Here is a 19114-nt window from a genome sequence, read left to right on the forward strand (position 1 = left end):
ATATATGATCCAGTTGATCTATTCTTTTAAAAAGACTGGTTTGAAGACCTTCGTGTCTCAAATACCTGAAGACAACTCTTGGTAGCATAGTGTGGCATCAGCAGGAGGCGACCAAGGTACTTGATTTTGCTAGCCGCCTCTCGGTCTTCCATACTGCTCCAACCCATTTCTCCCTTGATGGCTGCATTGGCGGAAAAAGGGCCAGATGAGAGCACAGCGCGTCCAACTTCTCTTTGGGCTGAATCCAAAGCGATAATCAGTCCCTTAGGGACACTGACTACCTCATTGGCATAGGTTAGGGCAGGCACCGCTACAGACTTCCACAATGTTCTTGAAACTGTGTATTTATTATAGGAGTTCCCAGCCATATTCCTCACAGCCCACTTTAAGCTCCTCATCTTGTTCATTAGCTTTTTCACATGGACCTCCAAGTAGTTTTCCCTATAATTGCAGAAGGTGACTCCCAGGTATGAGTATTCATCCACAATTTCAATATCAGCCCCCTGAAGTACAAACTGGTAATCGATACAGGGCGGTTCACCTTGTCTACCAAAGAGGAGTACTTTTGATTTCTCAGCACTAAACCGGAGGCCTCTGTCTGTGGCGAACTTGGAACACTGGTCAAGCAGACTTTGTAAGTCAGAAGGTGATTTAGCAAGTAGTAGAATGTCATCCGCAAAGAATAAACACGGGATATATATAATTCCTTCAACTCTATGACTAGTCTCACGTACATATTTTCCTTTCCCAGAGGCGAACAACTCATTAGCTAAGCTGTTAATATATGCTATGAAGAAAGCCTCGGTTTAATCAAGGAGGATTAGAACTGGAGGGGACATTAGGGCCTCTATTTGCCGACTGTGCGACGGTGGCGCTATGTGAAAATAAAAAGGAAAATTACGCCATTTCACGAGGTTTCGCAATCGGTTTCGTCATAAATTTTTCTTTTACAATCATGGCGGCGTCTGAGAAAGCTTTAGGGTCTACAATGTCAATTAATTGCTTAAAGCGTCCAATATATAGGTATTATGGAGGTAATGTCTGTTCATTTGTAAACTGTGATAATAAACAGGCGCAAACGAAAAATATTTCATATTTTACGTATCCCAAGGATAGTGCAAGGTAAACAATTATCTTTTTTTAGAACTATAATAAAACTTATTTTTAGGTGTAAAATGTGGATAGCTCAAAGTGGAAGAAAAGATTTAGATGGGAAAGAAAATGAATTAGGTAACAGAAATCTTAATGTTTGTGGCGAACATTTCCAACTATCCAGCTTTCTAAATCCATCCTTGAGGCATCGACTGACCAAAATAGCCGTGCCTCTTCCTTACAAGTCAACCAGTTCAGGTTTGCGCGTGCAAAATAAACAAAAGACAGTCAAAAACTGTATATTATGATGTAGATCCTGACAAATTGTAACTAAATAGGGTCAATCATCATCGAGGAGGCCATTAACGTGGATAGTGATCGGGTAAATGAAACTAATGTATCGGTATCAGTTGTGAGAAATGAAGCCGCGTTGGTCGCAACAGAATTCCTCGAAACAACAGGTGTGTACTCTCTAGTGCGGGAAATCAATATAAAAATTTTGCCTTTTGATAACTTTCGGCAAAGAAACAACCATAAAAATACTAAGGAACTTAAGTGAAAAAAATTTAAGAGTTGGCTTTTGCATTTGTTAGAAATAAAACTAGGACTTAGGAACTAAGTGTTTAAAATATTTGAATTGTTTTCAGCCTCAAACTCTATTGAAATACCAAGATCCAAAGAAAATATAGAAGAAAGCGAATTACTTCTTAACACAGTAATAAAATCTATTGAAATACCATCTAACTCTATTGAAATACCATCTAACTCTATTGAAATACCATCTAACTCTATTGAAATACCATCTAACTCTATTGAAATACCATCTAACTCTATTGAAATACCATCTAACTCTATTGAAATACCATCTAACTCTATTGAAATACCATCTAACTCTATTGAAATACCATCTAACTCTATTGAAATACCATCTAACTCTATTGAAATACCATCTAACTCTATTGAAATACCATCTAACTCTATTGAAATACCATCTAACTCTATTGAAATACCATCTAACTCTATTGAAATACCATCTAACTCTATTGAAATACCATCTAACTCTATTGAAATACCATCTAACTCTATTGAAATACCATCTAACTCTATTGAAATACCAAGATCAGAAGAAGAAAGCGAATTAATTCATAAAGAAGCGTCTATAGATTTATCGAACTTCAATGTTAAAGTACATGAATCTTGCAAAACTAAATTTAAAGAAATCGGTATCCAAGTAAATGTTCAAGATAATTCTGTCATTTTCGCTAAAACCTCTACTAATAGAGTTTATAAGTTGAAAAAATTGTTACGACTGCAGTATAGCAAAAAAAGGAGATTAACGCGCAGATTTAGTCCGAAAATTGATAAAAATTTGCTGCTAGCAGAAATTTCGAAGTATTTGCAAGAAAAGGGTGTACAGTTCATTCGAATGCAAATTGAATCCGGACAAAAATAGAAGAATGGAAGAAGATATACAAATAGTGAAAGACAATTGTGTTTAGCACTTCATTATCATGGTCCTAAGGCGTATAGACTTCTTTCACAAATGTTCACTTTGCCCTCATCGAGATCACTTAGTCGATGGCTGCAAAATATTCCCTGTCACCCTGGAATATTGCCAGATTTATGCTCAATTTTGGAAAAGAAAGTCCATAGTATGTCAACTAAAGAAAGACTTGCGATTCTGACCTTTGATGAGATCGCTTTGATGGAGGGATTGAAATACAACGATAATGAAGATTACATCGAGGGTTTTGTTGACCTTGGATCCCACCGTACTTATGAAATAGCCAATCACGCTAATGTCTTTATGGTGTCGGGAATTGCTGCCAAATGGAAACAAGTTTTTGCATACTATTTAGTTAAAGATGCAATGCGCAAAGACATTTTACACGACATTCTTCTCAAAGTCCTAGAAAAGTTGATTGACATCGGATTCAACGTAAAAGTTGTTGTATGTGATCAGGGTAGCAGTAATCAGAGCGTGTTTTCTCGATTGAATATAACAATAGAAACGCCATACATATTTGTCAAGAGGAAAAAAGTATTCTTTATGCATGACCCATCACATGAAATCAAGGGAATAAAGAACAATTTTAAAAAATATGATGTTACTTTTGGAAAAGATCATTCCGTTGCATCTTGGAAACACATTGAAGCAGCCTATAAAGCTGACATTGAGGAAGAGCTTAGGATTGCTCCAAAATTGACTAGAACACATTTAGAATTACCTGGTTTCACAAAAATGCGGGTAAAACTTGCAGTACAGGTGTTGAGCTATGCAGTGGCTATGATGATTATCTTTTACATTACGAAAGATAAACTACCTGGCAAAGCTATTGAAACTTGTAATTTTGTTAGAGAATTTGATAGTTTGTTTGATTGCCTGAATTCGAAGAGTCTATACGATACCAAACCTTTGCGCAGGGCGATAAAACCAGGATCAGACCATATTGTATTCTTAGAAAAAAAGCTGGATTGGCTTTCCACAGTTGAATTTCAAACAAAAGGATTGAAACAACCACCTGTTTTGTATGGCTTCAAACTCACCATCGCGTGCGTAATACAATTATCAAAAGATTTTTTTGAAAATGAAGGATTAGAATATCTTCTAACAGGCCGCCTTAGTCAAGATGTTTTGGAAAACACATACGCTGCAGTCAGAAGAATTGGTGCATGTAATGACAATCCGACACCACAGTTATTTAGATTCCAATTAAGAAAAGTCATGGCTTCTTCATTGTTCAAAGTTTCTGAATCTGCTAACTGTAGCACTGATGTTTCTTCTATGACTGACGAGTACCTTACCAATATTTTTAACTCGGTTGGACAAAATAGAAATGCTGCAACCCTAGAACCAGATGTTACGACGATACAATCTGAAGATATTTACCACAATGAAGATGAAACGCTTGATGATACCAACATACCTGAACCTGAAGACTCTAAAAGATCAAATGTCATAACATATATCAGCGGTTATCTTGCGAAAAAAATAATGCAAAGACATCGCGATTGCTTGGAATGCCCAAAAGCACTCCTCAAAGAAGACAAACATATAACGGTTACACGATAAACATTGACTGTTTTGAAAGCATACACAACTGAAGAAAACAGTGATGTTGGGAGTTTAAAGTTGCCTAGTGAAGCTTTTTTCAAAGCTGTTTTGCAACTTGAAAAAATGTACGATGAACAGTTTCCCAAATTGCTTTCTGAAAAGAACATAGCTTCTGAAATGCTTAAAAAAATTTCAAATGTGACAATGCCTACTCTATGTAACGGAATTAAAACCATGGTGTTTAAAAATTATTTGAAAATGAGGATCAATCATTCTGTGAAGATAATGAATCGACAAGCGAAAGATGAAAAAGTATTGAAACGAGAAGCGGCAAAACGAAAACTGGCAACTAAAGATTTGGACTCTGAAAATTTTGAAAAAAAAACCTCAATAGAGAAGAGGTTGGCTAAATTTCGTCACATTTAACACAACAATATGCAAATTTTTACCTGCGTTCATAGAGTGAATATTTATACTTCAGATGTAATAATATTAATAGAAATTAATATATTAATAGAAATTAATATATTAATAGAAATTAATATATTTCTACATAAATTTGGGAAATTAAAAAAGTTTATTTCTAATGTATTCTTCTACAATGTGTTACCAAAAAAGTATTTTTCAAATCTAAAACTTTATATTGTGATAAACAAAATGATAATTATTAAATACTATTTCCAGCAACTTTCTTTCTTTTCAATTGCCTGTTCATATTTCCCACCTTTCTAGTAACAGCTGTCTTGTAAGACTAACTAGCAGACGATCTTCAGAATTAAAAAAAAGTTTTTCCTTTTTAAACACAGATGGCAGCACACGCCGTACCAAAATCCAGTCCATAGAAATTTTACATTAAGTGTCCCCTCCAGTTCTAATCCTCCTTGGTTTAATCTACTGCGTATTTTGAAACGGAAAAACCCGATTACTATCGTTAAATCTTGGTTAAATGATGGCGAACGCTCCTTGTAATAAGAAACAAATAACGAAATACGTTCTAAGCTTATTTAACGACAAAAATTCCACGTATTTCGTTATTTGTTTCGTATTAAAAATATCATATTATTAATCCAAGATTTCACGATAGTAATCAGGTTTTTCCGTTTCAAAATACGCAGTAGATTAAACCGAGGCTTAAGACTGGGAAAGATTCACCGCCTTAAAATTTTCGTCTACTTTAAAGAATAATTCTGAACGAACCAATTGATGAAAAGTTATGAAACTAGCTTTTAAATAAACCTTGAAACTTATTTAAAGTTATATTCATAATTCACTGATGAACAAATTCGCGAAAAGTATTATTATCGTTCCGAATTACAACCTACTTTCTAAAATCTCATTTTGCTTTCTAATACGCGCGTTGACAACGCAAACTTTACCTAGACGAGCAGATGTTCGATTATCTACATGGCGCATTAAAAATATTATTTTTGAAAGCAATAAACGATTTTTCAAGACGATTTTATATTACATTTAAGTTCATATAAACGGGAAAATTTGTATGTTGAATATTTCTTATATCATTTGGTAGGTTGATTCGCTCGCGTTCTACATGTCGAACAGTCTCATCGGTGTCGTGTTTTCTTTTCAAAGCATTGATACTGGTCTTTTCGATTTATTCTTTACGGCAATCAATATGAACTTAAATTGAAGTGACCCATTATTCCGACTTTCCTATCATTTTGTCTCACACAACCTTCACAATAACTTCATTTTCAAGCGATTTATTGCAAAAATAACAAGAGTTAGCTGGGTGGTAAATTTTAAACGCGGTTACATGAAGAGCGGTGGATGCGTTTTAAGTCCACGATGGCGCAAAATTGTAAGACGCGTTTCGGGTACAACGTTAAAACCGCGAATACGACACAACGATTGCTCGTATGTAAAATGTTCATAGAACAATTTTTGTGGGAAATAGCCGGACCCTAATGTTCATAATTGGGTTTATAGCCGTACATACAATGCTAACGTAGATATTCGCGATAAACCATTACTGTGCACCGGTTTCCGCCATAACCATTGCTCGTAAAACAACTATTTCTAACAGTAACCTGTGAAAAGATATGTTTTTGTTTGAGTAATTACTCTTAAAATATTTAATTACGGAATTTTGAACCATTCTTCATTTTTTATTAAAAAAAACTAGCTTTCTATGATTTGAAAGAAACGCGTTTTCTAGTGCGTTCTTAGCGATTGGAAATTATGGTAAAAAGAAAACTATTTCTAACACTAACCTGTGAAAAGATATGTTTTCTTTTGAGTATGTACTCTTACACGATTTGATTACGCAGTTTTGAGCCATTCTTCAACTTTAATTAAACATAAGTTACTTTAAAGATTTAAAAAAACCGCGTTAGCGTCGAGCTAAAGTCGGCCATTTAATCTTAGGCGAAATGGAGTGTTAGTTCATCAGTTTGGCACCGATGGCGTAACTTTCGTTGCCAGCCAAACGAAAAGCATGGACCAAAGGCAGGGTTAAAAGTTCTAATCGGAACCCACGACAAAATTTCAAAAATCGTTCTAGTTTGTTATCCGATTTCTATGGTTTTAATCCCTTGGGCTGTATACTATACACATACGAACTGGCAGTATCAAGCTTCTTAAACTGGCAAACAGTGTCAGCACTAAATCCAAAGCCCAGAAGAGTTTGCCATAGTTTTTCCATGGTTTTTCTTGGCATACACTATCATATGCTTTTTTAAGGTCTAAAAAGGCTGTATATAGTATTTCGCTTTTCGCCCTGTACAGCTCTACTTGTTGGGTTAAGATAAAGATGTTATCAGCATTCTACGCCCTTGCCTAAAGCCATATTGAGCCCAATGAGGTAGAATAAATAGAGATCCAAACGAATCTGGGATTCGCGGGACACGTCTTATTTGAGTCGGAGAATTAGGCTCAAGTTTCAACTTAATCAAATCGTGTTGGCGCCATCTGTTTCTATAAGCAGACACTTTTGCAAAATATATTAAGTTTTAGTTTTCCAATAACACCATAGATGGCGGCAACACGATTTGATTTTTCCCCATATAAACTGTACTATAATGTGTAGGAGGTCAGCGCCACGCTCGGTTGTTATATTGGCTTCAATGTAAAAACTATACTAAAAATAATAATCCGCTAGGGGCGCTGACGTCATACACATCTTTTGCTTATAGGTTAACACAGAAACGTCAACGAATGAGATGGCCGCTGTAGCGCGAGAGATCGAAGTTGGCCGTGGCCTCACTGAGTAGACTCCTGCCACGGCCAACTTATAAACCGTGTGCTAAGAAGAGGCTCTAAAAGTTAGCTGTGCTCCAGCAGACGACTATCTAGCCAGACGGTCAGACCTTCAGAGATTAGAGCTGAAGCTTCGTACTTCGTAGTTTTCTTTTCAAATAAATTTTCTTTTCGACTTACATAAATTATAATGTAGATCAATGATGAAATATCTAATTGATTGAAATATATAATTGTTTCGAAAATGGGTCATTTAAGTCCTTGGTTGTTTGGTTAAGTTGCGTAAATGGTTCCAAGCCCACATGTAAGCTATTTTTTTTATTTAGTTCTAATCTTTGATTAATAATAGGACCAATTATTATAGTCCTATTATTAATCCAAGTTCTAATTATGAAATGTTTGGATATTCCATGGTTCCAGCATATAGCACTGCCTAAATTCAAGCCGATTTGTTAATAAGTTATGCTGCCATGTTGTGAGAATTTGAAAGCTTGACAAATGTAGGGAAAAAACAAATAACATGGTGTTTTGTATCATAATACTGATAAATAAATGAATTGCTCAATTTATTTCAATTAAGATTTTTCTTAGTGTTTTAGCATTTTATAAAATGTAATTCATAGAATACCTGCTCAGTGTTTCAAAGAGGCAATTTTTTGGCCAAAGTTTAAATAATAGACAGATTCAAGTAAAATTTACATATTTATTTCAAAGAAGCACTAGCAGTGATGAAACACCAAGATTTTGAACCTGCATTCCATAGTGGCAAAGTTAGCTTTTCTTAAGGAGTACAAGGTTTTCTTTGGTGGCATTTAATAGCCCCTTAGTGAAGTTGGTAAGAGTTACCTCAAACACTGTCTACAATTGAACATATTGACATGTGATGTAAGACCAAAATAAGCAACCTAGGCCTTTAATTTATCTAAATATGTAAATATTATTTGCATGTGACCATTATTTAAATTTTTCTAAAAATAGGACTTTTGAAATACTGGCGCCATCTAATGGACTGACTTACGAAATTTAATTTTTATTGTTCAAAATGTTGACTTAGACATAATTATAAATTCAACTAATATTAATGGAAATCAAACATCATAGATGTAAGTAATAGTTAAAATTTGTCTCAGAGTCATTTGAAATCTCAAAGCAAGGACATAGATGCCATGAGAGGATGTAAACTAAATTATCCAAAACCAAAACAATAAAAATGTGTAATACATTTAATCCTTTAAATGTTATATATAGCTGGTGTTTTTACTACACTGATTTAAAGTTTATAGATATTGGCTATCACATGATAAAATTTGTAAACATCAAAAGTGAAACATTTGAGGTTGTTTTTATTGGTTAATTTATTGCCTACATTTAAATATTTCTAATATATAATAGAAGATATGAGCTGGAGCTGTACCCTTACCAAAAAATAAGTTGGCTAAAAACCACTTACGACAACTTGTATTTCAACTTGGTTTTCAGTTTGTATTTGGGACAAATGCCTACTTAAAAATAACTTAAATCCTCTTTATTAATCAACTTATTTCCAACTAAACCAGAATCAACATTTACATTTAACTACTTAAAAGCAACTTAAATCCTACTAGGGAAACATCTCAAAACCAACTTAAAAATATTATGTAATTTCCTGACTACTAAAAACCAACTAATTATAAACTTAGCAAAAGCAGTATTTTGCTACCAACTGAATAACAACTTATTACCCCTTTAATAGTAACTTGAAATATGCTGACAACTTGAGCCTACTTAATACCAACTCAATAACAACTAATAATGTGTATACAAACTAAATACAAACTGAAATCCAACTTATTTTTTGGTAAGGGTAACCAAATGTATTAAATAAAAGCTGGGAATTATATTGTTTTCCCTAATTAAAAAATTTATTTAGTCATATGGGATTTACATTTCTTATTCATTTAAGTACACACAAATCAGTGTTGGCATTGATAAAGCAATTAAGTTTAAAATTGCTTTGTTTGGCCAGAACAAAATCTTCAATATTCCCATGATGAAAACCAATACGTGTTGTTACTAAAACTTATAAAAATTTCTTAAGAACTCTCTATGTAGGAATTACATTTGTATGCAGTGTATTTATTGTCAAGAACAACTTTTATGCAATTTTAGTTTTGTCCACTTCCCCAGCTCAAGCCAAGATGTTTATCCCATAATTTAAGAAAGTTAAATGATTTTTTGGCAATTTTATCATGGTAAATGGTGAAGTGCCTTAAATATTTGGGTGGGTGGCTGTGAAATGACAGTCAGTGATAAAATTTTGAGTACCATTTTATCTAGAATTCACGATCTTTTTTTTTTTTTTGATAGTTTTATACAATGAAATAGAAAGTGAGGTTTAACTATATTTGATCGCTCTTCGACTTGAAAATGTCAAAGATAACTTCTCTATCGCAATTACAACTAAAGATATAGCCACTTTTCTGATTAAAAGCAAGGTTTTGATAGTAGTTACTGCATGCCAAATATTTTTGAAAGCTTATGCAATGCTAAATTATTATCAAAACTTAACTACTGCATAATTTTCTATTTCAAATGTTTGAAAACTGAGCAATTTTTTTTTCTTTAGGGCTTTTGTGTGGTACTGGTACATTTCTTGATTTATGTTTCAAAATTCTCATCAATCTTCCAAACTGTTTCCAAATCATAAGCGTCCGAAGCTTTCTGACTGGTCTGACACATGTGAAAACCAGCCAATAATGGAAGACTTTACCCAAAATTTAGGGCAAACAGGCCATCCTGTTGGCCCTCATAACCAAAATCAAAATGGGGTTATTCAACCTCTCCTTACAGGTATGGAATAATACTTTTACACTTGTTTAAAAACCTCTAGTATATCTAGAAATTTGTATGTGTCAGAGTATACGTTGTTTAAAAATTATCCTAGTTTGTATTAAAATGCCAATGAATCTACGTTATAGAGTTTATACCTAATCTACAGGATAGAATTGCTTTTGAACATTATTAGGGTTTTACCTTAATAATAAGGCTTGAACTTTCTACGTACAATATATTTAGTTTTTAATGGGTAAGGGTCAGAGTCAAAGTAGTCTCATACCTAGAAAAGAAATGAAGTCAGGGGGAAATCTTAAAGACTGCATTAAATAATATCAAAAGGTGTGTGGATATTAAATAAACCCGAGTTGTACTAACAACGTTTCTTGAAAAGATTATCTTGTTACATTATCTCATGCATCCTTTTTATTATGTTATGCGGGGGGGCTTACATGGCGGATTAAAGGGCAAGAACTAATTTACGCAAGTAAGAACCTGGAACTATAGGCTTGATCTTGATGTTAATAGTTCTAAGCTTTGTCTCAATTCAATAGTAATTGTATATCACATTTTCAATTTTTCTTTTTGGGACAAATTTTGAATTAATGATAAAAAATTAATGAAGAACAGTTTAATTTCCACTTTTCTGTAACTCATAATAGCAGGGCAAAACATTTTTATTCCAATATTTTCCCCAAACTATGAAAATGTGGCCCTTTAATTGTAATAGTATATAAAATAAAATGTCTAAACGAATTCACAATTGACATTATTATGTGATTGGTTTTTAATGATATCAGTATATTTTTTGTTAATGTTGGCTAGTTAGATATTTTGCCAGTTAAAAAAGTTTAGATTTGTAAAAATGTATTCGGATACATCAGAATATGTGCAGCTATTTATTTTAATCCCATCCTTGCACACTTTATAGTTTCGCCTGTTTTCACTTTTGTGTATGACACTCACTCTTTTCTGTGAGAAAAATAGCACCTTAACTTTCGCTTCGAAGTGTTCAAGGATGATTTAAGAGGTAAATGCTATTCTCCCTTATTCTGAGGTAACTAAATATATTTTTTCTATAAGTGATGTTTTTCATTTGCTCCATATATGTGAATTATATTAAAATTAAGAATTTTAGGTAGATTTTTCATAGGCTTTAAATTTAAAGACTAGAATTGTTATACATTTTATGCTAATTACATTTTTCATTATCTTTTAAGATCTTTATCAAATTACAATGGCCTATGCATATTGGAAAAGCAATAAATGCTCGGACCATGCAGTATTTGATTTATTCTTCAGAAAGAATCCTTTCGGTGGAGAGTTTACTGTTTTTGCTGGTCTTGAAGAATGTTTGAAATTCCTTCAAAATTTTCATTACTCTTCAAGTGGTAAGTGTATTAATGAAAGGTTGTTTTTGTTGTTCCTGCTGTTCCTGCAAAATCATTTGAGGGTGGGAGCATGTACTTTCATCCCCCTTTTCCTTCATTCTCAATGTTGGTGTTTAATAGCAAAATTTTCACAATCCACACTTTTGCCTGCGAGGTGGCATTGGTCTTTAAATGCAGTATAAAGTTCCGTATTAAATTTCACATTTCTGTCACCAGTTATATCAGAACTAAGGGTAACTGGAGCTAGTTTTGTTAAAAACCAATCTTAGTGCTAGTCAGAAGATTATTTTTTCATAAAAAATATACTCCAATTTAAGAAAGAATCTTATGGGACTACAACTATGAACAGGAAAATGAGATCCATTGGTCTTCTAATAAGGGTTAGGTTAGTGTTTCATTAACCATTATTATTTGGATAAAGCTAAAAAATAGCAAAGTTTTAACTCCGTTCAGTTTAGTTAGTATATAAAATAATAGACAGTGACCCAAGATACCCAAAGTGGGACTTGCGACTACCAACTGGGGGTATTAAACGTCAAATGTTATTTTCATTAAAATATGTGCTTGAGAAATAATAAAAGCGGTGTTCAGCTATTCAAGATGACGCTGATGTTATTAATTAAATAGTGTACAGGTTACGCCATATGGAAGAAAATATTTGGCTCTATTATTAAATTTCTGGCCATTTTTATATCTGTTGCCATGTAGTGGTGAATTAGAAAGATAATTGTGCGTCGTTTTGAAATATTAAGTAAAACTATTTAAAAAATATTTGTATGCAATTATATAGCTGGGGGTTTTATCTATATTAGCAGCTATAAGAAGAACCATCAAAGGGGACGATGGTATTTTGTGACTTTCTTCCCCATCCATTGTCAATGCGCTTTACTCTCTTCCTGCACAATATAACCTGGCCACCTGAATTAATGGTATTAAACGTTCGCTAGCTGAATTGGGCCTATGGTGGTGCCTTGGGTATTAGCTAGTTGATTATTATTATTATTATCATAAGTTAATGATACCTCTAAGTATACAAATGGCTATGCTGCCTATGGCGGATATGCTTGTCCAAATCGACCTATGTCTCTCCGTACTGCGTATCAAAGTAGCCTTAACATACACTTGGAACTGCCGAAGATGACGTTTCCTTAATACCGTTAGGTGCAAGGCTAGCTTGAACTTCCCCAAAAGAGATAAATTTCGGTATTCTCTTAGAAAATTCGTTCCCCCCACAGAGGCAAAAGAACGTTTTTTTGCTTTTGGTTTATTTCTCTCAGCCCAATATAGTTTCATTCTCGACCGCACAGCGGCGCTGGGTCCGAGATATTTTTCAAGTCTTTCATTTTAGCGGGAATCGGAGAGACAAGATTTGACATCACATTTTCTGGACAAAGATTCCACCTTGAAAGGGCTTATTTGTCTACTTAGAGGTATCATTAACTTATGTTATTATTAACTTAGTTCATAGTTACTAACTTGAATGGCCTTGTTGTTTCCACTACCAACCCCAAGAATTTAATGAATTTAACTTGGACTCGAGGGGTAGGTTACTATTATGATTATTTGGAAATATATAGATTAGAATGATTAAATCCAGGTTGAAATGATTAAACTGCGATTGAATTAAGTTAATATTTGGTTAATTAAGTTTAACTTTGCAGAATTTCAATCACAATTTATGTGATTAAATCTAGGTTAGAATTATTCATTCGAGATTGATATGATTAAATCGTGGCTAAAATCTTTAATCGTAATTAAATTGATTTACTCAAGATTAAAGTAAGTAAAACATTTGTTATTTAAATGGTAAAATTTTTTAATCATTTAATCATGATTATTACGGCATATAAAAGATAGAGACCTCCCTCTCTCTTGGACATGTCTACTGTCAATGCTTCAAAATAAAGTAATTTTGAAAATATTTGTTTTGTGGTACCTAAGTAAACGACTTTCATATTCCATAACTCATCAGATAAAACTCCTTTTCAAAAAGACAGTCGTATATTTATAATTGACCAATCATTATTATTATTAATAATGAATTGGGAGAAAGACAAGCGATGTATGTGCCTATTCATGCACTTCCCCAGACATCCATTGTGCAACCTTAGACCTCAAGACTTAAAAAGTCCCAATATTCGACACAAAATGGAGAATCCGCGGCGTGTTAAAAAAAATTCCAGGTTTCCAACTGATGCGTACCAAGATGCACGAACCTTTGGGCTGTGTAATATTTGCACCTACAAAGTACGTGAGAGGAAGTTTCCTCCTCAACCTGACAAGACCTACAGATTGGATCATCATTGATTCCAACCAAGTAAAAATGTCTGTTAAGTAGGCAGTGGCCTGTAAGTAGGCCAATAACCAACCTGATACTGGACTTGGAGAGTGAGAGCAACTCTTTTGCTCTCTGCCTAGAAGGGCCCGAGATAAACTCTTTAGCCTGGTTGTGGCCATCCATCTCAAGCCAAAGCTTGAGATAATGGTCAGTCATAGAATTTGAGATAAGGCCGCGCACTATACTAGAGGGGGATATGTATGGCAGGTTCAGGACCAACGAATCTAGCCTCTGCCCCCTTCTTGGCCAGCTGTAAACCAGTTTAGAAGAAATATTAAACTGATTGAGACTATTGAGGGCCACTTGACTTTAAAAATAGATTTGTATAACCTTGCCATTAAGCTTCTTCTTAAGACAAAAGTCAACACAGAAACAAATGGCGGCAAATTCTGCCTGACAAATGCTAGCATAAGCACCAAGGCTCTCATAGAAACCGAGATTACTAAGACAATACATTCCAGAGCCTGTACCAGAATGAGTCTTAGACCCATCAGTGTGGCTTGGGAAATAAGTATTGAAGGGTTTACTAAAATGTAATTAAGTAGCCATAATATCAGAACCCATTAAAAAGACAGGTAACTTACTGGAGATTTCACTGTAATCTTGGTGTGGCTGTTATCCCAAGTATTAGCCCTCCACCAATCATTCTGGTTGAGCCTATAGGCTCCCATAGCAGCAGCTTCCTCTATAAAGAGATGAAGAGGAAGAATGTTCAAGATAATTTCTAGAGAAGCGCTTTGGGGCTGTTCTCATAGCTCCTGTGATGCTGACAGTCTTATTTTGGACTCTGGGTATCATGTCGGTACGCCATTGGTTTGTATGACGACGGACGGCTTTTGCGACGATGCTGACGGGTATTTACGGCAAGTCGGCTACTGGCACTTACGGCGACGGCTTTTGCGCCGATACTTTTATGCCGACGGGTGTCTTCGCCCGCGGTCTTTTGGCCGAGGGGTGTTTTGCCGACAGGTTACTTCTTTCGCCTGTTTTTTTTTTTGTTTGAGCGTATAGGAAATAATAATAATAATCAGCTAGGCTAATACCCAAGGCACCACCTTAGGCCTAAGTCATCAAGCGACTTTTAAAGCCATTATAAAGGATGGGGAGCCCTGTCCCTGTGATACCACAACATAATATACAGAGACAGTGGACTTCCACCAGCTATATTCGAGATTAACCCTCGGTTAATCAACGTGCGTGACTGAACACTAATCTAAGCCTTTGATAGTGTAGGTGGAAGAATCAATTTTATCAATAAATATATTAAACAATTTATTTCTTATTTAATAAATTCTTCAATAAACAAAATCAAATAAAGTATTATAATAAATTAATTTCAATTAAGTCCTTTTATCCCCAAATACTCCCATGTTCCCGCGCCTCTGTTAATTATAGTTTTCGCTTTCAATATCCACGCTTCTCTTCTGCTTTTCAAACTCAAAGTCCCTTTTATATTAAGGAAAACCAATATAAAAAATATACTAATAAAAAACTATGTTCTTTGGTGGCAGCGGCGACATCTGGTAGGATCACTTCGATTACAATGGATGGCGGGAGTTTTAAGCTCCATCCGTTGTACCATTAATATTAGGAACAAACTGCCTAGGTCTAAAAAACAGGACGCGTTTCAAGTTTGGTGTAGATCGTTAAAATAGCGAAATGGGCTAAAAAATTTGTGGGACGTTTCTGCTTATTTTAGTTTTTTTAGCGAGATTAAAATTGAATCGAATGTTATTGTCATTTCTATTCTATTTTGGGACAATATTGCTTGTGTTTGTCTACCGTTTGATAAATACAATTTACCGTCGGCCTAGGTGCAGTGATGTAAATGGTGTCGGCGCTGCTGCGATGGCGTTATTGTCCGTCGGCGGTGGGTTTGGCGGCGTAAAGACGCGGAACCCTGATGTCATGGTGTACAGCCAGTAGGTCACTTTAGGGCTAAAACCCTAGGACCTGCTTACTGCAATTCTGGTTCTCCAAAGTAACATCATAGCCTTCCTAACTATAAAGTCAAGATGAGGTTTCCACATTAGTTCGCTATCTAAAATACCTACGTGGTACTTCATCTCAGTGCTTTTGCTCAAGATAGTCCCAAATAAGGAAATATCATTAAAAGAGTTTTGTATCCTTTTTGAAGTAAAAGGAACAAGAACAGTCATTTAGGATTAACCATGCACCAGCATTGCATTTGAGAATTAACCTCTCCCCTAATATAGCTGTCCACCAATTTTTCCAAAACCTGTAGGAAAAAGGAGGTCAGACTAATTGACCTTTGCCTTGAGATAGCTAGATTTCCCGTGCTTCGGAATGAAGATCATCCTAGAAATCTACCAGGTGCTGGGTATAAACCCAAGGGCAAAATACATTATTTTTACCAGATTTTCATTTCATTTTGTGCGCTTCTTCAAAGCAGTTCTCTACATTTCGAGTCTTTCTCAGTCAGTTAATTTAGTGTCCTTTTTGTTTAAATATTTTTGGCAAGTGCCGACTTCTACCTCCTAGAGGTTTAAAGAAGCCGTACTGCGCTTGTTTTAAATAAAAACATTTCGGGCTAGTTTATATAGTTAGTTGGCTTTTTTCAAGCTTTTAGTAGCTAGATATTTTGAACCAAACTATTGGTGGTGCCGAGGGTGGTACCATTCTTAAAACTAGTTTTTTTAAGACTATAGTGGTACCATTTTTAAAAGCTAAAACCAGAATGAGTTCCTGAAAGTTTGTCGGGGCCCCAAAAACGCCAAAAATATAAGAGAGAAGCGAGCATAGTTAGTAGTCAGAAAGACGCAATGGAACGATTTCTTCAACTGTCAGCTAAAATATATAAACTGAATTCAGGGGAGACTCTAGATTTTAAAGAGACTGAAAACAGTAAAAGTTGTTGACGTTTTACCCAATGTCGATGTCATTCTGGCTAAGGAGGTAGTTCTAAATTCTGAGTTATCGGAAATTTTGGTTAAATCCTCTAATAGAGCCTCGAGTGCAAAGATAGACAATCCAAACGTCTTTTCCCAAAACCCTAATGGGTGGTAAAAACCGAGGCTTCAATTCTTCTTGGTACACCAAATACCAAATGCTTGAATATTCTGTAGCAAGCGATAAAGTTTATTGTTTTTGTTGTCGGCATTTTTTAGGTGGCAGAAATACGGGATTTATTGAGGGGTTTTCGGACTGGAAAAATATGGCCTAAAAGCTCGAAGAACACTTAACTTCAACTAAATCTTTACACCAACAGTCTTATAAAAAATATTCAGACTATTTGGACTCGAAATCTCGAGGCTCAATAGTATGTCAGGTTGATCAGCATCATAAAACAGACGTTGCTAGAAATAGAGATGTCTTAGCTGCTCAAGTGCAGATAATAGTACTGTGCGCCCAACAAGATCTCGCTCTTCGGGGGCATAGGAGAATGGGAACAGGGGCAATTTCATAGGAATTTTAGATTTATTAAAGAGAAATTGTACCGAATTATAAGACAAGTGCGAAAGTATGCCAAATAATGCTAAATACATCATAGCACTGTCCAAAATGAGCTGATTAACCTTAGTGGAAATTTTGCTAGGGGAATGATGGTAAAGTAGGTTAATGAATCAGGTGGTTTCTTTTCCGTAATTGATGAGATAATGCGGTAGTAGAACAGCTGAGTGTTTTCATTAGGTATTCTAGAGATTTGCATAAGTTCGACTCTGAAAGCATCAGCTTGGCTATAATTACCCTTTTGGCGGAGAATGGACTGAAAATTGAAAATTGCGTTGCTCAGACTTATGATGGGGTCAGTGAAATGAGTGGGCACGTAAAAGGGGTGAGGGTTCAAATAGAGAAGGCAGTAGGTGGAAATTGTCCGTACGTCCATTGCTATGCCCATCGTTTAAATTTAGTTTAGAAATCCCAAAACTAGTGTTTTCCTTGCTGTTTAGCCCCGCTACTAAACAGGACGGTGGCTAGATACCCAGGGATAAGCCTCTTCCTCCTACCTGTAGGTGGCAAAGCCTGTTTTTCATATGTCCAAAGGCCCTCTATACGGTTAGTTTGTGTCACAGTTTCAGGATCGATGTAACGAATGGTTAACTTTATTATGTGCCTGAAATTGGGATCACAATCTAACGCGTCGTAACTTTTTGAGCAATCTGAATTTATCTTAGAACCCGGTGCACATGTCGATGAGACAGATTAGCATAGTGGCATCTCTCTGAGCGACAGGCACCATATAAAACGCTTTGCTCTCTCAGTCCACTCCCCCGAAAACCCACTGCCCTTCAACTCGACGGCCACGATTGAACTTCTTTCTCCCAAATTTCAATTCATCGATCTCGATGACCACCCCTGGTCCCCCAATCCTTTTGATGATGAAAATGGCAGAGTCAAAAGCCGCCTTTATGCAGCATTGGTACCACCATGAAATGGAGTACACTTTTAAAATTGGCAGTTCTTGAGCGCCAAAAGTTTACAGTATATTAAATATGAAAAAGTAAATTGTCAGCAAAATATCTCTTAACAACAATGGAGATTCCCCAAACCACGAATCTATGGGAACGTAAAATTAAGTGTTGCACTACATTTGACAGCACTGCCGGCTGTACTATACTTCACCCAATATTGCTATTTGGTAACTGAGACTCGTTTATTTCTTGTTTTGGTAATAAATAAATCTTTTTGTAACAGATATTTCGTATCTAAAGAGGACGCTACCTCCTAATGTTGATGATGATTTCTATAATTTTCTTGGAAATTTATCAGCCAGAGAGGTTATCCTTCATGCAGTACCTGAAGGATCTGTTGTTTTCCCTCGCGTTCCTCTAATTAGAGTTGAGGGACCTTTGCCTGTAGTTCAGTTATTAGAAACAACACTTTTAACATTAGTAAACTATGCCAGGTAAGTTTCATAGTGCCAGTGTGCTAGCACATAGAATTAGGGAAAATCAAATTGAATCTGTAAGATTTTTGTGTCACAAAAACATTACATTACATTACATTACATATTGTTCACATAAAAACCCCCCTAAATAAAATAACAAATAATTTTACCTTTATGCTAGGTTATATATTATTAAGAAATATTCTAAGTAACTTTCATTATGTTTACCATTATTCAATTTTCAAATTATTATTATTTTGTCAAATTCATATACCACTTCAAACCGGGCATATCCCTTACTAAAATTATGGTTCAAAAATAAAACCTTGAAAAAGACTTGTTAAATGCCCATAATATATCCC

The 19114-nt window shown here is 35.1% G+C and overlaps 2 protein-coding genes across 4 annotated transcripts in view; both read left to right on the forward strand.

The window, feature by feature from the left end:
- Positions 1 to 955: 955 nt before the first annotated feature.
- On the forward strand, positions 956 to 4165 carry LOC149943240 (uncharacterized). Its single transcript, XM_090179599.1, has 5 exons — positions 956 to 1122; positions 1169 to 1350; positions 1431 to 1553; positions 1740 to 2323; positions 2546 to 4165. The coding sequence occupies exons 1-5, from the start codon at positions 956 to 958 to the stop codon at positions 4163 to 4165; spliced, it is 2676 nt and encodes an 891-aa protein (XP_090035725.1).
- A 3220-nt stretch (positions 4166 to 7385) lies between these two features.
- Positions 7386 to 19114, forward strand: part of Naprt (nicotinate phosphoribosyltransferase) — a 30218-nt gene continuing 18489 nt past the window's right edge. The window contains exons 1-4 of one of the 3 annotated variants that reach the window (XM_090177099.1): positions 7386 to 7667; positions 9969 to 10192; positions 11395 to 11565; positions 18560 to 18770. In XM_090177099.1, coding sequence (XP_090033225.1) covers positions 10003 to 10192; positions 11395 to 11565; positions 18560 to 18770 — 572 coding nt within the window. In that variant the 5' untranslated portion in view covers positions 7386 to 7667; positions 9969 to 10002. The remainder of the gene's footprint in view (positions 7668 to 9968; positions 10193 to 11394; positions 11566 to 18559; positions 18771 to 19114) is intronic. The other 2 variants (XM_090177100.1, XM_090177101.1) reach the window with 2 other exon arrangements.

This window comes from Leiobunum rupestre, chromosome 6 (genome assembly GCF_980474605.1).
Source record: "Leiobunum rupestre chromosome 6, qqLeiRupe1.1.hap1, whole genome shotgun sequence".
NCBI lineage: Eukaryota > Metazoa > Arthropoda > Arachnida > Opiliones > Sclerosomatidae > Leiobunum > Leiobunum rupestre.